The sequence below is a fragment of the Carica papaya genome, chromosome 7 (assembly GCF_054855325.1).
Source record: "Carica papaya isolate Zhongbai chromosome 7, ASM5485532v1, whole genome shotgun sequence".
In the NCBI taxonomy this organism is placed as follows: domain Eukaryota; kingdom Viridiplantae; phylum Streptophyta; class Magnoliopsida; order Brassicales; family Caricaceae; genus Carica; species Carica papaya.
The window spans coordinates 23,229,978-23,253,912 of NC_142315.1; the positions used below are offsets into that span (position 1 = coordinate 23,229,978).

Genomic DNA, 23,935 nt, shown 5'->3' on the forward strand with positions numbered 1-23,935 from the left:
AAGAAAAAATAGCACCAAAATATATTCTGTAAATAATTTCTACTAGTTGCATTAACCTGTGTATTAATATAATTTGATATGATTTCGCATGGACAATAGTTAAAAGCATCAAACGTTATTTACATAAACACAAGAATCCTGACTGGTTCAATGCCAGACCTAACATAAACTGAAATGATCTTGTGATTCTAACACAATTTAAGATTACAAAACATCTATCAGCTTCGGTGAATTTACATATTGCCTGAGCCTGGCCTTCGTGCTAAAAGCTCAAGTGAAAAACAAATCCTGATCTAATCAGCATGAATAACTCTGAACTTTACAACCAGCAGGCAACAAAATAAAACAAGTTCTTTTAACAGTTATGTGACAGTAGATGGTTTCTAGTGACACCAGGAACTCAACAGAGTCGGGTTTCAAATTTCAAACTGATACCCATGCTGAAAAGTTCCTGGCACAATAATTTGGCTCCATATGGGACATTAACCCTAACAATATGATCCACAGTTTCGCAGATATGACAATATGGACCTCTTACTTTGCGGCCACCAGGAACTGCCCTCTGGATCACATTAGCAACATTTTCGCACTTTTGGCAAACATGCATTTGAGAGGAATCACTGAGCGTGAAAAGACGTTCGTGCAAATTTGCTGATGCACCATGAGCTATGAGGCAATCTCGCTCCATCTCGCCAAACTTGACCCCACCAAATCGCTTCCGGTCGGCTACTGGCTGTCGTGTGAGGGGGTGGACAGGTCCAGTGTTGCGGAATTTCACTTTGTCTTCGGCCATGTGAACCAGGCGCTGATAAAATGTTGGGCCCATAAATATGAGGGACTGGACCATTTCGCCGGTTCGACCATTATATACCCTCTCATTTCCCCATCTTGAAAATCCAGTCCTGCCAGATATTCGATAAGAAGAAAAAGACTTGGCCATTAAACATGGAAATAATCTGTAATGCATGTCGATTAATCTGAAAAATCATGCAATCTGGGAAAGAAGACTAAACAGAATCTAAATGAGCATTTGATTAAGCTTAAAATACAGGCTGTTGAAGATTTCTTTAAATAAACTTGCATTATTTTAGTTCCATATTTACTGAAAGTATTATAATAAGTGGTTGTATTAAAATAAAAAAAATAACAACTTTATTACATCTAAAAGAACTTGGACTTGAAAATGTAACTACCAAATCATTTGACTGTAGTATGCATATTTACTTTGTCAACTACAGTTTTTTATGAAGGTTGTCATTGCACCTTAAAAATTGCCTAACTTATAAGCTCTTCAATATCCGCCAACCACATTAATAAATTAAAAAATGTCTCAAAGCATATACACTCTTCCAAAATAAGAGCCATGTGTCCTTTATAAGGTTAACTGTCTGCAATCAGCAATGGAAGGGGAATAGACCACACCATCTATGATTGGTATAGATGTTTCCTAAGAGGGGTAGCATCCTAGCACTTTCCATAAACAAAATGAAAATGGAATGAAAAATCTCAGCATACTATAAGCACGATGCACTCCCAAATGGGGCAAAGCTTGATAATGATACCTGTGGAGCTGCTCTGTGATAGCCTCAACCGAGAGGGTAGAAAAAGGGGTGGCATATTTCATCACTCCACCACAAGCAATCCCCTTACCAAGAGCAGCTTCTAATAGTTGACCAGGTGTTTGTCGTGAAGGAAATGCGTGAGGATTTATCACAATATCTGGAACTATCCCTTGCCTTGTGAAAGGGAAATTCTCTTGTGATTCCAAAAAGCCCAGAACACCCTTTTGCCCATGCATACTAGAAAACTTGTCTCCAAGGCAAGGAGAACGAACCTGCACCACCAAGTAAAGATCATTACAAAGGTACGCAGGGGTTTCTACCGAGATTTATTGATGCCATTATAGTTATGTTTTGTCCACACCATTGATTGTACAAAAAGAATCAAGTCCAGTAATACAGAGATGTCCTACCTGCCTCAGGGATACCACAGCAAAATTTTTTCCATCATCATTAGAAGACAGTACTACTTTCTGCACCATGCCCTTTTCTGTATGTTTCAGTTTTATACTGTGATCAGCCCCAGATTCAGCACATCTCCCAATGACAATATCACCACTTTGCAAGTTAGCACCAACGAACGGAAAACCATCATCATCAATGCTGTCAACTCGACCAAGTTTACTTTGTATCTTCCCAAAATTCACAGGATCATCAAATTTCCGTCTCTTATCCATCAATTCCTTGTTTTCAACCTCAGCCTTGTAACTTCTAATGTGCTCAGTTCGAAACATACCACGCTGTAAAGAAGCTTGGTTCATCACCAAGGAATCCTCTTGGTTGTACCCCAGGTGGACGTTGACAGCCACAATAGCATTCTGGCCATTGAACAATTCTGGTCTTGGAACTATTCCATCATGACCTAAAGGATATCCTGCTTTGCCAAGACAATCAGAAGTCGTTGTCCGAAAAAGGGGCCTTTGAGGGTAGAACAATTGGTGAGACAGGGTATCCACTCTAATGCTAGGATTCGTGGTAGAAAAACCAATAGCCTGCTGAGAATGCTTCTGAGCCTGGTAGAGAACCCTCCTTGCATGATCATGATTTGCAAATGGTATAATTCCACAACTTAAACCTAGTAAGAAAGACATGTCCAGCTCACAGTGAGTATACTTCTCAGGCTTTTCAGGCCGCTTCCCATCATTTGCAGTTTGCTTTCTATCAACTTCCTCTAAAAGATATTTAATACTCCATGCAGTATGACAGTCTTCTTCTTCTTCTGTCCCAACAAGCTCAATGATCCCCATGTCCAAAAGACTTTCAAAAGAGTACTGTTCTCCCTTGAGCAAATTTGTTTTGCTTAAATTCTCCACAACTAGTAGAGGACGAAGTATCCTTCCAGCATCAGTGAATATTCGCACCTCTTCTTCCTTTACATCTCTCTTTATTTCCATCTATAAGGAAAATTCATTATTAAATAATTACAGAAGAAAGAACTTGGTAAGATAGAACAGAATTATATGCACTGCATAATTACTCCGTCTAAGAACCAAATCAAGCATTTTAGATTTGAGATTTTGAGATTATATTTTGGCATTTATGAATAGGGTATCCTAGTTTACTTATTGGATAGATTATAACTATGATTATTACACAAACATTGAGTACTACTTTGACCATTGAGATTTGAGTCTCTAATTTTGGTTCTTAATATATTTCCCTTGAGTGCTACTCCTATATCAGTAAGGTTTCCTGAACTCTCTCTCCTCCGTGATTAGTTCCAACTGCCAGCCTCTAGAGTGGAATAAATATGGCAACCACATTTAAAATGAGATAAACTGAAATTCTAATATTTGTACAAATATTAGATAAAGAGAACCTGATGATGTAACTCCTGCTGCCGTCTTCTGCTTCTCAACTCAGCTACAAAATAAGCAGAATCTTCACAAACTCCAATCCAATCCCCATTGAGAAAAACTTTATGTTTTCCTTTCAGGGAAGTAAAAGTATCATTTACCACACTCTCCATTCCACACTCAAACAATTTGTCAACTATAGGTTCACGTATCTCTGTACTAACAAGTCCTGTAACAGACAAGTTTTTCACAAGCCCACAATTTTCACCATCAGGAGTAGAAATAAAGCAAACTCTGCCCCAGTGAGAAGGATGTCTGCATTCAGAAAATAACAGTATAGATAAATCAAAACCATTCTTGACAGATACCTGAAACATCAAACACAGTCTAACAGTCCAAGCTCTTCAAGAATCAAGTCTGCTCATATTGGAGCAAAAAAGAATAGTATCTCCACGTTCACATTCAAACATCTGATCATGTTAGATGCCAACAGAAAGAACAAACACAATACATCAACATATTATACATAGATGATTAGAGAAAACATTAACAAAAATTTCAGATAACTATCCGTCAGTTATATGTAAACCAGTTATGTTTATCAGTCACAAAAATATTCAAGCAACCATATCTGACAGTTGGAAACAGTTGGGTATAATGATGAACGCAACAAAGATCATGACATGGTCATCACACATCATTGAGTTAAGTAAGGTTTCGACAAAAAAGTTAACCATAAGGATGAGCATAATCCATTAAATGATAAGAGCAGCATAGTTCAAAAGAACTTACGGGTATCTGGCATCTCCCACCTTCCCTGTGTACTGAACCTGTTGTCGTGTTTTCCTCATATCAATCATTGTCTGTAAGGGGTTTGCTCGCCCAAGATTAGCCACAACGCCGGAAATCCTTTCCATCCGTTTGAAAGGGTGTGACCATGCCCCAGTTGAGAATGCTCTTTGAAGGCCATTGGTAATTATTGACGCATCCAAGTAGTGTTCAATAGGCTTTATATCATCTCCATTTAGGTTCTTCTGAAAAGCCTTTGTCATGCTCTTCCTTGCATGTGCAAGATGCACCTTTAGCTCTCGCTCAAGCAACTCACCAGCCAATTCTAGCCTCTTGTTCCTAAAATTATCCCTATTATCACATTTTCTTTTTCCAGTATAGGCTAATAAAAGACACTTCACCATGTAACCAAGAAACCGAGCCTTTTGTTTTAGGCCATGGAGAGTGGGAAATAGGTACAAGCTCAGGCACTCTTCTATACTGTCACCAGGTGGAAACCTAGTATCTTTTATTAGTTTGCCTACATAATGTAAAGCTTTCTTCCCTCTCCGGAAGCCCTCACATTTCTCATCAGCATCATGAATTGAAGCAAAGAGCACATTTATTATATTGGCATCATCACCATCATAATCAATCAGACCTATTATTTCCCTGTCTGATGAAACACCAAGGGCAAAGAACAATATCCACAGAGGGATCTCTGTTGACAAAAGGTATACAGCAAGAACTTTCTCTCCTCCTTTAACATCTTCAATTTTAGAAACCCCTACGAGTCTAATGATTAATCTGTTCCTCTTTACTTCCGATCTATATGCAACTGTCCAGCCCTGACTATTTGAAACCCACAGTCTCTTCAAACAGATTTGCTCTTGTGCAACAAAAACCTGCAACAGTATGACGTAAAGTAACATAGTGGCAGCAGAACGAAAATGACATCCTTACAGAGAAAACAGAAACTGTGTCATATTTACATCATAATCAACACTCTCTGGTGACTAAGACCATATAGAAATGAAGCCACAAAAAATTGAAAGCTAAAGCACATATGGGCAGTAACATCAGATACCACAATTTAGGTTCACTTGACTCTAATACTTGCTAATGGTACGAAATTTGGGATCTGGCTCCAATATCTAAAGCCAACACATAATTTAAAGGTCAAGCCTGGCAGGAAGCAGTTGCAAGTACTGATAGTAGTGTACATATCTCCGGTACACACAATTACGAGAAAAGTTTCAATCTTGAACTCTGTAATTGCAGGCCCTCTGAAGAATGTAGCTTAAAGTAAATGGGTAAATGTTTATTTCAGAAGATATTCGGTTCCTTAAGATTACAATCCTGAAATAGTTATTTGATTAACTGAACAAATTGCATGTTTGTAAATGTTCACCCCAGTGAGAGAGGGGGATGGTGAAGAGGTTAAAAATGAAGTACATAACAAAATGCCAATAAAAATTACATAACTTTATAGCTAACCTTTTCTGCGCCCTTAATAATGAAATAGCCCCCATGATCAAACTCACAATCACCTTTCTCAACCCCCTTCATCCAGCACAAATCAGATTTCACCATCACAGGCAACCTGCCAATTATGATCTCCCGATCTTCATCTTTTATTATAGTCTTGTCAAGAAGTTGTTCATCTTTTCCAGTTTTGAATTTATCACTTCTAACAAGTTTCTTAGTGTATACCTGGTCAGTTAAAAGGATGTAAGTAACACTATTAGACATTGAAAAAATTCAGGAACAATAGGGGGAGGTCAAACTGTAGGGTACAAACATAAAAGGTCCACGCGATTTAAGCACACCACAGTTAACTTCTGAAAACCCAAAAAGAGAGAGGGGGGGGGGGGGGGGGGGGATACTACAGCTAGTCAATTGATCACGAGAATGATGTCAGGCAAAAACTTCCGGCAAAGCGTTGTTGTATTTGGGTACAGAAGCCATGACATGTTACCCACAAAGGGGTATTAGTACCGCTAGAGCCAGAGGCTCTTGGTTGATGTTAGGGAAAAGCTAGCAAGAGAATATGATAGAAGTAGCATTATTTATGCATTTAGTAACAATTCCCATATTCAATTCAAGATTAGTTTCCCATGAGAAGCAAAACAGGAAATATTAACGGGGATGTAAGGAATATGTTTTGAAGCAAACACATCAGCTTCTTAATTGTAAAGAATGTTGCACTTATATTACTTTACTGGAAATATTAACTTTTAAATTCTACTCCTTGCCAGCCAGGTCTACTACGCCAGACTTTTTTAGAAAGTACTGAAGGGGTTCAAGCATATACTTTAGCTTGTTCGTAACAAAAGATACTACCAAATATAGTACAATATTTACCATTATTAATATCAAATGCGAACAATCCAAAAGGACAAAATAGATACAAATTTATAAGATAAAACAATATTTCTGTTAACCTGCACATGAACATTCACTTTCATCCTGGACGCGTAAGTCATATTCTGAAGCCTGGCATGCCTAGGGAGCATATTCTTTTCATCACAATTAGTGCCACCAACAAAAGTTGGTTGATCAACAGTGACCTTCCCAAACCTCACAGAAGCATAACGCCAATCATTATCTCCCTTCTTTGATGGATCGTAAGTAGGCTCGATTGTCATCTCGCCATAAGAATCAAAAACCTTTTGGAGGCCGTGCTTGACGAAGTCATTATATGAGTTGATTTGATGACTATTGAGACCATACTCCTTAAAAAATGAAATTGACGCATTTCTACAGAGCTTTTTCAAAAAATCTTCCCCCAGGTCATGTATGTTGACTTGTTCAATATGATCAAGATCATTCATATCTACATCATCTCCATCTGAAGACTCTAAACCCTTACGAGTCATACCTATATCTTTCTTAGCATCTGATGACGCACCCATATGACTGAAAATCTGGCCAGAAACAAACAAGAAACGAATAAATTAACTATCAGAAAAGGGAGAAGACCAAATTTTACATCCACATACCCTGTTTGACAATAGAAAACATAAAAGAAAATAAAACTAGCACCATTCAGCCATTTCCTATTGATTTTGAAAATTTCTCCACAACCTTGTAGCATAACCCAGGCCCTAAAAAGTATACTACTCATTCCTAAGGGAAAAAAACAAACAAAATCGTGAGCTGAAGCAGAAGAATGCATGAGTTTCTTCCTCTGCCATCTTACTCAAATTTTTGGAGGAAACAATTCCCCTTTGCTAGAAGTAGACAAGGGGAGAGGGCAAGAAATAATTCCCTAACAAAGAACAAAGTAACTTCAGTTTCAAGCATTATGAAATATGGACACGTGCGGTTTACCTGAAAATTTCATGCAAGTAATCTAGAAACTTTAGGTAAAAATCGGTTCAGGATATAAAAAGAAAAAAAAGCCCAGGTCTCTGAATATGGTGTTTTCTTTAAAAAAAAATTATTCTTGCCTTTCTGGTTCTGCTCAAGTAAAATTAAGTATAAAATCCCTAATACATATCAGGCATCAACCAACTGAATTGTTAAAACTCCTAATAAATTCTGAAGCATCTTACTCTTGAACAATCCTTAAAACCATACAACAATATAAGCATAGAGTAATCTGAAAGGAAATAAAATTCCAGTTTTTTTCCCGTTCTCGTCAAAGATGTTTGTCAATCAGGCATACCGTTTATATCACACGTTTCTTCGTTGAAAACGATAAATTTAGAGAGACGAAAACGCCTTCTCAAACATCAGACTCCTAAATGGACGTGGGAAAAAGTTACATCCAGTTATACATTCAAATAAAGAAACCCTTCCAGAAATCACAGAACAACGTGAAACTTACACTTGAACTCAGTAATGCACTAATGCTCGAAAGCAATACTAACAGTATAAAGAGAATACTGAAAATATAAGATGTATATCTGGCATTTCAGTGCTAAACAACAGTAACCTAACGAAACGAAGAGAGGCGCTAGACATCAAAAGCAAAAAAAACAGTAACTAGAGAGAGAAGGCGTTACTAAAGAGAGAAACAAAATCAGCGACTTACATTGAGTTTCTCCCAAATGTGCTGTCAACTAGAGTATAAACCCTAAACCCTTTTGCTGTAAATTTTTCACAAATCCTGAGTAGCAAAGTGGGATTTTCACACTGTGCTGGCCAAGTGGGAGAGATTTCTGGGGTCTTTCTCTTCTTCGTCTTCTTCCACGATCAGTCCCACGCACAGCGCGGGTGCATGTATGTCGTCTGTGTTTGGAAAGAGAGAAAATTTTGGCAGGAGTTATTTTTGAACAGCGAGAAATGAAACGTGAGCTCATAGGTGAAATGACATATATGCCCTTTAAATCTAAGATATCTTGTACCTACAAGGGAAAGGGGAAAGGGGAAAGGGGAAAGGGGAAAGGGGAAAGGCAAAAGGCTCAGCTCCCTTGTCGAGTCTTTTAATTTTCATCAAATTAATTGAAAATAAATATCAGTTCTGAATTTCGGTTAAATTTTAATTTCATCAAATTAATAAACCCAGGTGTAATTATCCCGACTTAATGATTTTTTTTTTTTTAAGATTATGGCTACTTAATTTAATCCTAAAATTATGAGTGGGGTAATTTATAGCAATTTATTTATAGACTTTTTTTAAAAAAAAAATAACCAATGTATTGTATTAATATATAATATTTAATTTAATAAGAATAATTATTTATTTTAATAGTGTATCGATGGAATAGTTATAATCAAATTAAATTATTATTATTATTTTTTTGTATAAAATAAAAATTTTATTGTGGTTAAATTTATTTATAATAATCAGCATTTTTAAAAAAAAAATTAAAAGTAAAAAGTTTGAGGATCGCAATAAATTAAATTAGTAGTATTTTATAAGTAAAAACATTAATTGAAATCAGACGAATCAGAAAGTTTGAAAAGTGAGAATATGAAAGCTTTTGACCCAATCACGCACTCTTTGGCTAACTTGTATTTATATGGTCAACTATTCAATTTTTTTATGTCAATTGTCAATACTTGTGGATTCGAAGCAGGGGTGAGATATTAAGGTTTAAAGTACAAACCCATTAATTGTTGAGGGTGAAATGCTTGTAAAACTTAAAAAGAGTCAGTTAATTCTTTATAAAATATGTTGAGATGCATGAGTTGACTGAGTATTTAAAAATAAAATATTATTTCAATAGTTTTATGACCTCAACTGAAGAAATTACAGCCCCACTTCAAATTATATAAAGTTTTTAAGTCATGGTAATGTTAAATGGACAGAGCCACAGTTGTGTTCATCAAAAGATTATATAATTCGTTCGTACTCCTCGGTAGTCTTTTTTCAGTCGAGGCGGCGGAGGAGGTACTCAACTTGAACGAGTTTAGTAAGAGGCATCACCCACTCTTCATAGAGACGAGAAACTACGGATGGATCAACCTTGGGCTCCCCTACAGTCTTATTGTCACTCAGAGTCACTTCTTGCCCAAATGTCATTGTTTTCTTCGCAACCCTCTTTCTTACCATCTCTTCTACATCTGGGAATGTCAATAACTTCATCAAAGCATCTCTGTCCTGAAAAAGCATTATATGGCAAAGCAAAAAATATTATGGTCGAAATAAGTCAGAGAACAGGAATTAAGAAGATGAACAATGATCAACTCGTTCAAAAAATATTAGAAGAGCAGTTAAGGAATCATATGACATGGTGTCGGACCTCATTGTTCTTTCTTACTGCCGAGTGAAAAAGTCAGTGCAAAATTTAGTTTGCTAAGGACCCATCTTTACCTTAGCACGAATTGCTGGCTCGTAGTCCTTCGGTGCATCCCTGAACTTGATCTCAGCAACAAATTTTCCATAATGTATTCTTCTGGAGAGGGCCTGAAAGAAATATTTATAATTTTCAATTAATTTAAATTTTTTTTCGGATCATAAATTATCTTTTATAAGTTCAAATTTTTGTAAAAATCCGTTAAAACCCACTTGTTTAACGTCCATGGAAAGTCAAGTTTTAATGTTTAAATCTTGTGCGATGCAAAGAAGGACCTATGTTGATCAATATATAAATAAGCTTTGGGAAAATAAATCGGTTAACTCTACTATCTAACATCTTGGTCCTATGAAATTCTCCAAGTTTTATGTTGACCAGGGGAATTCAATTATCTTAGTGCCTAAGAAACCTAACAGATTGGTCAGTAAGTAGTAATAGTTTTGTTATTTTCTTCGACATACTCATTTGCTTCAACCTTGAAAAACAACTTACTTGCAGACACTCCATATCACTTGCCGCCGTGGATGCATAGTTGCCATCATCACCGGCTTTAACAAACAATGGCAGCAGTTCCTTGAAATACATATGCCATATGTCTTTGTTTATGTTAATGGAAGCAGCTGCGGGATGCAAAATCTGTAGTTTGGGATTAGCCTAATTGATAATACCTAAGCATTGAAATGGTTAAAACAACGTTTTGGAAAACCAACTACCCGCGGATATTTGTGAGGAGGCACCAGTGGATGTGGTAGATGATCAGGGAAGAAGGGATGTTCTTCCGGATTTACATATCTCCCTGCCTGTAAATAAAAGATGATCAAGAACCAGAAGTAGAAATTAACTGAAGCTGATTGTTATAGTTCCAGTAAAGTGCGAAAAGAGAAGTCAAACATATCCTACAGAGACTAACTTATGGACAGTGGGACATGCAGCTAATTGCCATAAAGTGTACTTGGAAAAGTCGAACAATTCTACAGGGACATGCAGCTAATTGCAATAAAGTTGCATCAATTATGAGAAGAGAAGTCAAACATATCGTACAGAAACTAAGTTACTGACAACAGAGCTAGAAAAAAAATACCAAATTATGCACAAGGGTCTGACTTGCTATTGGGTGAATTTATTAAATTTTGGTGAACATTTATTGTAGAAATCATCGCCGCGATTGCCCTTTCTCAGAATACCCGTAAATCCAAAACACGGCCAATCTGTTCCCTTGATCACTATAAAAAGCTTTATTAGCCTGCTTTAAGAAGAAAATCAATTTGTTCCGCGTTACAATCATGTTTTGGCACTAATACACCGCGTTTCTCTGTTTGCGATAGAGCCATAAACATGTCGCACGATTATTATATTTGATTTGACAGAAAAAAGAGAATCGGGTATTGATCTTATTATAATGGTAAATAACCACAGGGGAAAGCTGACCTGGTAACTAACATCCAATTGAAAGGGCATGAGTTTTCATGAAACCGGGAAGAAACTTTTGATTTTTTAAACGATAATTTCAACGTGAAGATAAATATTCCACTACAAGACAACGCAAAGGACAAAGAACAAAGAAAGCAAAAGGCTAAAAGCCAAAGCAGAGTGGAGGAGGAAAGAGACGAGACTTGACTTTACCTTGGCTTGAACGGCCTCGGTTTCTCTAACAACAAAGTGTACCAAAGGACCGCGAAATCCATGAATTAAAGAGGGAGACTCAATGTAGGCCGGAGAATTGAGAGGAAATTTAGCTCTCTCTATCAAACTGAAAACAATTGTGTCCTCTTGCCTGATCAGTGCGTCTCTCACAGTATCGAGAGTAAACTCATTAGATGAGCCGAATATAGAACTTGTATCCGCTTTCGCCATGCTGCAACAAAGAGAGTATAAACAGAGAATTGCCATCACCGTTAGCAGAGACATTTTCTGTTTAAAACCCAAAAGAGAAGAAGAAGAGGAAGAAAAGGACGAAGAAGAAGAGGAATAGGTATAAGCACAAGACAGAGGGATTCAGTTACAGCAACCTACCCTGAAATAGAGGTCGTAGTTCTCGGTTCCTCGCCCGCTGACTTTTCTCTCGTTGACTTTCCTAACGCAGAGAGGAGCTGGAAAGTCGCAAAAAGAGAGAGGCCTCGAGTTTTTTTTTTTTTTTTTTTTTGGTTTCAAAGTCGAGTTGAAATCTTTGATTTTGGTTTTGTGGTTTGGTTTTCTGCAAAAGGGAAAAATAGGTACGTGAAAAGATGAAGATTGAAGTTTTTAAGTGCGGCAGGTGAGGGGTGCGTAATGCGCACTCTCAGTGGTCACCTTTTTCCGTTTGAGTGGCTTAAAAAGTGTCGCATCCACGTGGCATGGCGTGATTGCTGGAGATCGCTTGGGAAAACGGTAACTGGGAGGGGGCCGGTTAGCTTCCGAAAGCGGAAACGCGTACGCGGCAATTTCTTTGTTCGGGCTGAAGCTTGTATCCCAAATCTATTTATATTGAGCCCACTATGATCATATAACTTATGAATACAACCTATTTGTTTGCTTTTTTTTTTTTTCAAAATTTAATCTTAATGAAAAAAAAATAATATATTTATTAAATTTAGTGTGCATATATAAGATTTTTTTTAAAAAAATTAATTATAAATATATAACAATATTTATATATAATTCAAGTTAAGTTAAATTTATCGAGAATCTCGATTGGTCTAAAAATAATATAAATTTTGCAAAATCTATTTCGGATTTAAGATACATAAAATTTTAACACAACTTGTTGTCATTTTTATAATTAAATAACAATTTCTTGAATTACTGAAATATATATATTTATAAAATAAAAATTTCTATTACACATTACTAATCTCCTAACTCTCTCTCACGAGTTCAATCATTCAATATAAGAAATATAGTAATATATTTATGCATTTGATAAATAATGTTTATATTTTTAATTTATATAGTAATAAACTACAGTTTACTTCATATATAAATAACTAATTTAAATAGGACATAACCTAATTTTTAAAATAAAAAATTATTTTCATTAAACGTTTTATTCTCTGTATAATTAAAATTTAAATAAAACTGAATTTAATGATAGTTAAAAAAAATATGACGATATTAGTCCAAATCATCAATGCAATTTTCTTAAATGAGAAATTTTTATCTTTTATTCGCAATAATAGAGTTCTAGTAATGATTTTATTTATAAGATGTCAATCTTTACAATAAACTTTTTAATATTTTTTATCCTACGCAAGATTTAGACATCTTAAATTTCAGTAATAACTGATGAAGTTATACAAATACTACTTGTAATGCCAACAAATTCATCTGTTAGTTCTTATTTCTAAATAAACTCTTAGTAATAATATAATATGAGTAGTCTAACACAAGATTTTGAGCATTCAATTTAAGTCTATCATCAAAAGATATGTAGTAAACACTATTTGTCATTCTTTAAATTAAAAAAGTAATATAGTTCACCAAATTTAAATCTAATTTAAACTCCAATATTTTCAATCTTACACGTAGTGTAAATTATAATAACATATCCAACTGCACCATAGAGCATAAAAAAATGCAATAAATGTTACACCATGCCAGAGATGACTATAAAACTCCAAGGTTTTTCAACATGAATCATTTTTACATATGTATAACACTCTTTCACAAATCCTTAAATTCCAAGAGAACGAGAAAGAAAATTACAGCAAACTTGCAATTCCAAACACTTGCTTCAAAGCAGATTCAACTTACAAACTTCCAATGGGCAAACCAACAGCAATGTTCCTTTTTTTTCCTTTTCCATTCTTTAAACTTGTCTAATATTGATGTTATTTATCATTACAGTTTTGTAAATCTGTAATGCACATACTATGCAATCCTTTGACCAAAAAGGGCAAAAGGGTAAAAGCAATTCAGCCAAACACAGTATCAATTTAATCGATCAGCAACTTACAGATCATTAATCAATTCTAAGAAGCCATTGTACAAGTTGATGCTCACCTCAAAAAGGGACAGATTTCTGGCCCACATTTGGAATAAGCTGTGGTTTCTGTTATTGAATATGCTGTGAAACGAGTCTTGCTGTGTCTCTCCACCAAGAAATCTCCTTTTCTTTCTCATGAAGCCTCTGATTTGCACATTCTAAAGCAGCTTCTAGCTCTCTTATTTGTTCTTGCTGCCTGGCTTCCAGTAATTCATGCAATCTTCTTTCAAGTTCACGGGAAGGAACTCCACAGTTCACATCACAGTGCACCTCTTGAGAGTCACTTGCAGGATCAATGACTTCCGGGGAGCTAGAACCAGGGCTTCTACTGGAAGCAGTGTCATTAACACGAACCTATCATTTAAAAAAATTCAACTCTCGTAACCATGTTGGATTCAATTTAAAATTTAATCCTAAAAAAGCTAGATATAAAGCTCCAATAGGTAATTTAGTGGACTGGAGAAATCTCCACAGGTAAGTTTGTCCAAAGCATAGAGATTTCTCATGAGTTGCCATTAAGGCCACAAGCATGGAGAACTTAGAATAAATATCTAAGACAATGAGATACTCTTTTTGTTATACATGAACAAACACTACCTTCATTTTTTGTTCCTCTGGATGCCTCAGAAACTTCTCTGCGTCTAAATGGAGTTGCAGGCGTTCTAGCTCAGCCTGGAGTTCTACTTCAAGCTCATCAATTCCTTCGAGAGTTTCTCCCATATCAGGTATGCTAAATCTCAAAGACTTATCACATGCCGTGATGGTGGATACTTCTGGTAAAGTGAAAGATCTTGGCAGGATTTGAAGGGGAAGATTTTTATTAGATTCTGGACTCTCTGGAGCATCTTCGGAATATGCATATGCACCATCTGGGGCAGGTGGTTCAGGCAGCAGATGTTTCCTCTCAAGTTCTTTGACATTTCCAAGGAGCATTTCCATTTGTTTCCGCAACTCAACCATCTTTTCAAGTTCATTTTTGCTACAAGCCATAAGGTACAAAAGACAACACCCAATTGCCATGTTGAAAGAGTTTTCTGCCCTTCGAGATCCTGCATAATTTTTTAAACATATTAGCACATCAATGAAAATTATTTAAATAATTACCTGGGAAATGAAGAAATAAGATAAGGTTGTCATCCATTCCATAGTCAACTATGTGACATCGTTTAAAGTAGAGAAGCATGTTAAAAAGTTCTACAGATGGCATGTCAAACAGAACTGAGATACTTCCTGGGCACACGTGCACTAGTGAAATTAAATGAGAGGTACAACTCACGCGCATACAAAAGGGAAGATAAAGAAAATTACTTTCCAAATCTACACTTAGAAATTTCTATAAACTGTAAACAAAAAAATGGCAATCGATCATTCAGATGAATTAATTGCAGACTGAATCATATAAATGAACGTCAGAGAACCACAAGGACAAAGAAATTATCATCATGGCAAAGTATTACAATGTAAGACTGCATACTTTGTTTGGAGCTGCATTGGCTGGACTGGTGACAGGGGGATTAGTTCATTACCAATGCGTCAAGTAATTGTGAATATGGCACTTGATTAAAAGCAAGTGACAATAATGTTGCAAAAACATATTCTAAAGTTTGTGTTATTTTCTTGATGATACTTGTTGGTACCAAATGCAAACCAAGTTCTAGAATGTACAAGGGAGACTAATAAACACCCCAAGAGCAGGACAATAAAGCTCAGTACTATATGGAATAGAAAAAGTATTTGTTATTTCCATCAAAAGAAAGAGCTATTAAGTATTAAACTTTGAAATCCAAGTTCTTCTTCCATAACCTTGAGCATGTCAAACCATGTAGAGTCGGAGATTTCTCTTTTAAAACCAGTAGGAAATAGCAAAAAACCAAGAAAATTATGTAAAATCACCAGAGACCTAGTGGTGTCTTAAGATTGCAAGTCTTTACAAAGGAGTCCCTTAAGGCAAATTTTCAGTATCCTGTATCCACTAAGTCAGGTTTAGAAGAGCTTGAAACAAACAGCCAAACAAAATCAAGTAATACTTTATTTACCCAATGGCAAGGTGGAGAACAAAAAAGTAATTGAGATAACTAGATTTGTACTTAATATTTACTTAACCTGTTGGAGTAGAAATAATTAATCGAATTATTAATCAGTTCAATTAATTGTTTAAATTAATAGTAGATATGGCTTTATCGTGTTCGAATGCTAGCTGCCCTAATTCTATTAAAAATTAAGTTTGCACAAGAGAGACTGTATGATATAGTCCTTCAGTCTGTTAGTACTACTCTTTAGCTTACTTTTTAAATAATCTGTTCGATCATTTATTTAACACAATTAACCAGTTAATCCTTATTTAAAACCAATCAGAGTTGTCTACAGTAATTTCTTTCCAACCACCAGGTCAATTACCAAAGTCCTGCTTAATTCTCCTCAAACTTGAACCCTAACACACAATTTCCAGTTCTCCTAACCTCCGTATAGCTCACCTTCTATTGCGATCAGGTAACATTCCAATAACATCTAAGAAGCTATAGATACAAGTATACTCAAATTACAAACCGAATGACGCAAAACAACACAACTATAATCGACCAGAAAAGTAAGCAATCAATTCCAACAGATCCTTCCACATCCAAAATAAAACCAAACAATAAAGAAAAATAGAGGAAAATGGTAGAAAACAAGCTTCTAACCTGACTCCTTACTTTCCGGTAGTGAAACCAATGAGTCACTCCTATTCAGTCCATTCCTCGACCCACTGACCTCCGCCGCGTCATCCTCCCTCTCCCTCTCGTTCCTTCTCCGCTGGCTTCCCACCGCAGGGTTCCTCCCCTTATCCCTCCTCAACCCGGACATCAACCGGCCAAGGATCGTCCTCGGTGTCGAGCACTCCATCCGTAACCACCTAGTCGCTCTCCTCCCCCTACTATCGTCCATCAGAAAATCAAGAGAAAAGCACCCTTGGCCTCCCTCTTCTTCGTCCTCTTCTTGGAGCAGAGTATCGGCGATTCGCAGAGGAGTAGGTTTTTGTGATTCAATGTGGAATATAGAAGGGTTTAAATCGAAGGGTTTGATCTTCATCGGGAATGAGCTTTTTGGAAATGAAAATGCAAACACGGCAGGGAATTAAATGTGGAGGGTCAGTGAGAAGACTGGGAATGACAGAGCAGAGGCATGAGTGGTTTTTATATGGAGGGAAATGTTCAAATGTTTGAAGATGCTTCCTTTACTTTTTATTTAATTTGCCATAAAAGCCCACATTTCTACTAATTTTAATTTTGAAGCATTACATTTTTATTTTATTAATTTTTACTTTTTTTCCCATTTAGAGAGAAACCCATTTTGTCAAATTTTATATTTTTAGTAAATAGTTAATTTTATTTTAAATTATTTATTTATATATATATATATATATATTATAAAGTAACGAACAAAGAATGGGTGATTAGTATATTAATGGTAATTTTTGCTTGCTAATAAAAATACAAATTTATATCTATTTCATATTTAAAGTACTAACCGAAATATAATTTTAAAAAATATTTAGACATGATAATTCAGTAATAAATATATAATATTAAATATTTATTAATTGAAATATAATTGTAACGCCCAAACAATTGGGCATTTTTGTTATTATATTATTAATTTTATTTATTAAGTTTAATTTAAAAAAAAAAAGAGCGTCACGTCAGCGGCCCAGTCAGCAGCCCTGGCCAACCAGGACCTGCCGCGTGGCAAGACCACGTGGGCGATTCACGTGCGCGCGATCGGACGGCCCAGATTCAATAAAAAACGGACGGCCCAGATTTAATCAAAATGGACAGCTGAGATCAAAAGGCAAAAGGGTATAAATAGAACCCCCACACCTGACCACAAAAACCCTAGTCGCCTGCCCTCGCCGGAGAAGACGAACCAGACGTCGGAGGAGCCGGCCGCCGCCACCCGCCGCTGCACCGGGGAGATTTCTGACCGCCGATCGAGGTTGATCGGAGTCGAATCACCAAAACACGAACCTCGCCGGAGAGCCGCCGCACCCGAGAGCACCGCCGCCGGTACCAGTAGTGCATTTCAGTTCTCCGGAAAAAATTCAGGGAAAATTAGGGACAACCTGTAGGCGCACTGTAGAGCCGTGTTCGGACCCCGAAACGAGTAAGGACCCCTCACCCTATTTCCTATCACGGTATTAAAGTTCAATAATGATAAAACGGTATTTCTTGAATCAACGAATGTGTGAAATTGCTTAAGGTCGCTAATGGAGCCCGAGTCTAGTGTGTTTGTCGATTAACTGTTATTTGGCCTATTTTACAGTTTTAAATGCAGTATGAGGTCTGATGTTTTCATTTCATAGTTTCGTGTGCATATTTTACTGTTTTATTGATTATGAGTTGAATGACTGAGAAACCGATGTTGTATGTTGTCTTGTTTGGCATAAATTACTGTTTTGCTTGTTTGTGTGTGAATTGATGATGCTGACTGAGGAAAAGGGGAATGAAAGGTTATGTAAATTGATAATTGTATAATGTGATCAGTCTGACTAGATATCTTGGGAGATGGTGGACGGACCGGGTCCGTAAGGAACCCTACCGGGATTGTGGTCTCTTATACCGGACGGGGTATGGAGACCCTATGTGTTTTGGCGCCCATACCGGACGGGGTATTGAGGTTTATAGTTTGGCGCCCATACCAGACGGGGTATGGGGACGGCATTGGAATCTGATTACAAGTGTTAAGGGTTCACGGGTAACGGGACCCCTATGGATCCCCATGGATACTAGTAGGCTGGTAAAAGAGGAAAAATATGTTGTGAAATGATTGAATTACAAAAGGCGTGATAAGTATTATGTTATACAGTTTATATGATTTCATGATGATGATAATGTTATTGCTTTCGTATATTGTTTTATAAATTTCACCGAGGTAAGTGAATGGTAAATGTTTTATTATTGATAAAAGGATTTGTTGTAAATTATGCTCTATTGGTCTTTTTGTGTTTTCTACCCACCTTTACCTCCGTGACGGTGAGATATCGTGATGTCTTTACTGGGCTAGTGTAGCTCATTCCTTATTTAATCATTTCAGATCAGGAAGACATTGTTCCTGAGCCCGTCCCGCAGGAAGACGACGAAGGGGACGCCTAAAGACTCCATAGTCATATTCATAGCTTTTACTTTCGAGTTTCTCTTTTAGTTAGTTTGATCTTTTATATTTTGAGCACGTTTTTTGTTTTAATGTAAGGGATGTTAATCGAAATTTTGACTTCGCTTCCGCATTTGACATTTTTAATACACATATTTCATTTTAAATTTCCGGGGCCGTTACAATAATTAAGAATAAAAAATAAAAATTTATTAATTATACATTAAGGGATGGGACTTGTGTGGGATAAATCAATTATTAAATTTAAATTCATTCTATATCCGTTTTAGGTGTATAATTTTTTACTTGATTATGCCTCATACTCTATTAATTTTAAAATTTTACTTACTCTATCCGGAATGAGTTGTACATTTTAGTGTCGGTCCGCTTTAATATATATCTCTTATGTTACATTATTAGTAATGACAAATTATTATATTATAATAGTAATATACGTATAATATTCAGAGCCAACTTTACCAGAACAAGTTTATTGAAACTCAAATTATTTCAAATGATATATATTTCTAGCATATTTCTATTGCAAATTTGCAAAAGAAATACCAACGATAATAAGTACCCCTTTTGTTATTCTTTTCCAATGAATTATTGTTTGTAAAACTATACTAAATTTTTGTTGAATAATTTTTATAATATATTTTTATATCGATAAAATAATTTTATTTTTAAAATATTGTTTATAATAATATTTTATTAACTGTTTTTAAATATAAAAAAATGTCCAAGTACAAACAAACATTTATATTTATGACTGATGTGAATAAAAAGTTTAAGTTACCTTCTTAGATATAGAATAACAATTTATATTGCCTAATGAAGCACTTGTCTAATGGTATGGTTTTAACTCTGCATTTTTTTTATCGATCTTTATTTCTTATGATATGATTTTATTTTAATTTCGTTTTTGGGTTCTGGTCCGAGATTATGATGATCTAGTTTAAATGTCTTTCTATATACATTTGCTCAATAACTATATATTAATAATATGATTAAGAAATAAATACATGTGAATTAATAGTATTTATTTAACCTTTAAATTATAATTTTCAAGGAATAAAATGTCAAATTTAACACTTTAATTTGTTTATTAATTAAAAATAAAAATAAAATTATATCTATACATAATTGTAGAATTACTTACGTTGAGTCAACTACTGGTAAAATTAGTTAGATGTGCTGGTAGGTAATTTCAGTTTTAGATGAAGTGACAGGTAGCTTTAGTATAATGTTTTCTAGTCATACAACTTGTATATAAGGAGAGTTATGTCTCCTAAAAACACAATTAATAAAGAAGTAATTTCTTATTCTGCTTCAATATTTTGAGTTTCTTTACTCTTTATTTTGTTCATGGTATCAGAGCTCTCGATCTACTATTATTGCTTTTTTTAAAGAATTTTCTTGTTAGATCTATTGCATTTTTTATTGTTCTTCTTACTTATTGAATGATGGAAACTGAGAAAGAAATATAGAATCGATCTGCTGAAACAGTAATTGATCACATGAGCATTAAAGATGAAGATTCTTTAAAATTGCAGAGTTCTGATCATCTAAGAATGATTTGGTCACTAATCCACCAACATGTAATAATTATTTGTCTTGGTCACGTGTTATGAAGATTGCATTGGGTGCAAAGATGAAATTAGGGTTTATAAATGGAAAATGTTCTAGGCCAGAAAGTGAATCAATTGAATTTGAGAAGAAGTGGAATCGAGTATATTACATGGTGACTTCCTGGATATTGAATTGTATTTCTAAAGAGATAGTTGAATCTTTCTCTATACAAATTATGTTAGAGGGATAGAATTAGAGGAGAGATTTGGTGAATTTAATGGGTCTTTACTATATCAATTATAAAGAGAAATTGCCTCTATCAGTCAAGGTAATTTGCATATAGTTAAGTACTATAGAAAGTTAAAAAAATTATGGGATGAAGTTAATTGTTTGACATATACTCCTCAATGTACTTGCCAATGTTGTTCTTGTGGTGCTTCTAAAGCAGTTGTTGATATGATTGCATCTACTAGACTGATTTAATTTCTCATGGGACTCAATGACTTCTTTGATCATATGAGGAATCAGATATTGGTAATGGATCATCTACCAACAGTAAACAATGTTTATTCTATGATCTTTAGGGTAAAAAGACAAAGAGATGTGCACAACGTGTTAAATGAAAATACTAAACACAACGCAATGTTAGCAATAAATCAAGTTGCTAGAAGAGGTGTTTTTTTTGGACAACAGCATTCCAATAAAAGCAATAAAGGTGGAAGAAGAAGACGAAATTCATTTAGGAAAAAGACAGATGTGCATTGTAGTTACTGTAATCAAGATGGACATTTGAGAGAATCTTGTTTCTAGCTATATGGTTATCCCGATTGGTATAAGGAGATAAAGGAACATAAATCACAAATAACTGGAAAACGTTATATAAATGCAGTTGATGCTCCATTAGATGATGAGAAGTTACATAATGCAGTGAACGATAATTGGGGAGTAAAGTTGAGTTATATGATCTAAGAGGAATTTAGTGAGTTCATGAAGAATAAAAATGTCCAGGTTAAAGATGTCAACTTTACTCATTTCAAGGATTTTATAGGTTTTGTTGTTTTATATGCACTAAATTTAATTGCCATATGTGTGTAAATCTTATACAGGGGCATCTAGTCATATGTGTGTAGATCTTACACTAATTCATTCATCCACATAGATTATTAAACCTACACCAGTATGTTTACCTGATGCTTCTGTTAAGTTTGTTCATTATATAGGTGATGTACAACTGAATCTTAATCTTATTTTAACAGACATTCTTCATATACATGCCTTCAAATTTAACCTTTATCCATAAACAAATTATCTGTTTCAGCCTTAATTATTGCTTTTTATCCTAACTTTTGCATATTACAGGACCTGAAGACTAATCAACTATTAGCAGTTGGAAAAATGGTTGCAAGGTTATACATTTTAGATCACAAGTCATTTCATTTAGACACTATCAAGGTCTATACTATGTCACTGGTACAAGAAGTGCAAACCATTCCTAATTCCACTTTTGCTAATATAAACACCGAGACTTGTTCTTAAAATAATATGTCAATAAATTCCTTTTCTCTTTGACATCACATATCAGGTCAGTCATCTTCTATTGTACTCAAACATCTACTTTTTGTATCCTCTCAATTTTTTGATAATAAAATTTGTGATACTTGTTCATTTTCCAAACAAGTCGATTACTTTTTACTCCTCGTATTATTCATTATGTTAAGTCATTACAGCTCGTTCACATAGATATTTGGGGACCTTATAAACATTCTTCAACTACAGGTGCCAATTACTTCTTGACAATTATGGATGACGATACAAGAGCTACTTGGACTTATCTCATACATCATAAATCACAAATTGTTGGACTTTTAAATAATTTTTTAAAAATGGTAAAAACACAATTTAACACTTTGGTTCAATAAATAAGAACTAATAATGGTTTATAATTTCTTAGTCAAAATTGTCAAGCTTTATTTCATCATAATGACATATTGCATCAAAAAGTTATTTTTACACTCCACAACAAAATGGAGTTATGGAAAGAAAGTATAGACATTTACTTCAAGTAACTAGAGCTCTCATGTTTTAATCATCTTTACTAAGATACTTTTGGGGTGATTTAATACTTACTACTACTTATCTTATTAATATATTACCAAGTCAAATTTTACACTAGAAATCATCATATGAATTACTTTTCGGTCATATACCAAATTACACACACTTAAAATATTTTGGATGTTTATGTTATGCTACTAACACACATCCACAAAAAGATAAATTTGACATAGATCTTTTAAATGTGTTTGTATTGGATACTTAACTAGATAGAAGGCATACAAACTTTATAATTTACATTCCAAACAAATCTTTACCTCTAGAGAATTTTTTTTTTTTTTATGAAATAGAGTTTCTTTTTTGGTTATACACCTTTTTCCATTATTTAGGTTTCTTTACCATCTATTCCTCTTACCTTGGATCATGATATTAATGTTCAAGATAATGCTAAACTTAATAGTCACCAATCAGTACCTAACGTTCCATCTCCATTACACACATTGTCTCCTATATCTTCTCTGCCTACTAAAGCTATTATACATAGTACTCGAATAAGGTCAAAAGCAGTTTGGTTGAATGATTACATGTCTAATGTTACACATACCTTATACTTCTAACACTTTTCCATATACTATTAATACTTGTTTTTCATCTACATATGTTGACTTTTTGGTCAATGTCTCTGTTGTAAAAGAACATGCTACTTATAATCAAGTGAAGAATAGTGCATAATGGATTAAAGTTATGAACCAAGAGTTGACAATATTGGAAGAAAATAATACATGAGAATTAATAGAATTACTTGTTCATAAAAGGCTAATTAGTTCTAAATGGGTGTACAAAGTGAAATTAAAGCTAGATGGAAGTGTTGATTGATATAGAGTCAGGTTGGTGGCTAAGGGATAAATTAGTTGGCTGAAATTGACTACATAGATAGTTTTTCACCTATTTTAAATATTGGCTTTGTGTCCAGCCCACAAGGAAAAATTAATAAATTAAAAAAAAATATAGAGTTGCAGTTTTAAAGGGGGAACGATTCTCTTATATATATATATATATATATATATATATATATATATATATGTTGCACATAAGTTAAAGAAAAAGGAAGGAAAAAAAGCATTAGAAAAGGCAAAAAAAAATTGATACTCTATCACTCTCACGCACGCAGATTGAGAATGGGAGAAAGACCATAAAAACAAGTAATTTTTGTTTTCTTCTTTGTATAAAAACCTAGGAAAGGGGAGAATTAAATTGTTTGTTGTATTTGTTTCCTTTGCTGTAGGAAAGCAAAAAGAAATGGTTTGTTTGCTTCATGCATAGAACTCAAGACAGACATAAAAAATTATT

At 34.7% G+C, this 23,935-nt stretch overlaps 3 protein-coding genes across 4 annotated transcripts; all 3 read right to left on the minus strand.

Moving 5' to 3' along the window:
• Positions 1–143: 143 nt before the first annotated feature.
• LOC110809212 (DNA-directed RNA polymerases IV and V subunit 2) lies at positions 144–8,411 on the minus strand. Its single transcript, XM_088208490.1, has 8 exons — positions 8,163–8,411; positions 6,568–7,050; positions 5,621–5,836; positions 4,148–5,028; positions 3,379–3,670; positions 1,973–2,953; positions 1,563–1,834; positions 144–902 (listed from the first exon to the last, which is right to left on the minus strand). The coding sequence occupies exons 2-8, from the start codon at positions 7,036–7,038 to the stop codon at positions 401–403; spliced, it is 3,615 nt and encodes a 1,204-aa protein (XP_088064616.1). The 5' UTR covers positions 7,039–7,050; positions 8,163–8,411; the 3' UTR covers positions 144–400.
• An 856-nt stretch (positions 8,412–9,267) lies between these two features.
• CM2 (chorismate mutase 2) lies at positions 9,268–12,083 on the minus strand. The gene is made up of 6 exons (XM_022035006.2): positions 11,884–12,083; positions 11,494–11,725; positions 10,584–10,670; positions 10,363–10,506; positions 9,888–9,980; positions 9,268–9,674 (listed from the first exon to the last, which is right to left on the minus strand). The coding sequence occupies exons 2-6, from the start codon at positions 11,722–11,724 to the stop codon at positions 9,444–9,446; spliced, it is 786 nt and encodes a 261-aa protein (XP_021890698.1). The 5' UTR covers position 11,725; positions 11,884–12,083; the 3' UTR covers positions 9,268–9,443.
• Positions 12,084–13,449: 1,366 nt separating this feature from the next.
• Positions 13,450–16,990, minus strand: LOC110809211 (protein POLAR LOCALIZATION DURING ASYMMETRIC DIVISION AND REDISTRIBUTION). 2 transcript variants are annotated; one of them, XM_088208292.1, is made up of 3 exons: positions 16,525–16,990; positions 14,429–14,880; positions 13,450–14,185 (listed from the first exon to the last, which is right to left on the minus strand). In XM_088208292.1, the coding sequence occupies exons 1-3, from the start codon at positions 16,898–16,900 to the stop codon at positions 13,901–13,903; spliced, it is 1,113 nt and encodes a 370-aa protein (XP_088064418.1). In that variant the 5' UTR covers positions 16,901–16,990; the 3' UTR covers positions 13,450–13,900. The 2 variants fall into 2 exon arrangements, with proteins under 2 accessions (XP_088064418.1, XP_088064417.1); XM_088208291.1 differs by having other exon boundaries at positions 16,513–16,988.
• Between the last annotated feature and the right edge of the window lie 6,945 nt (positions 16,991–23,935).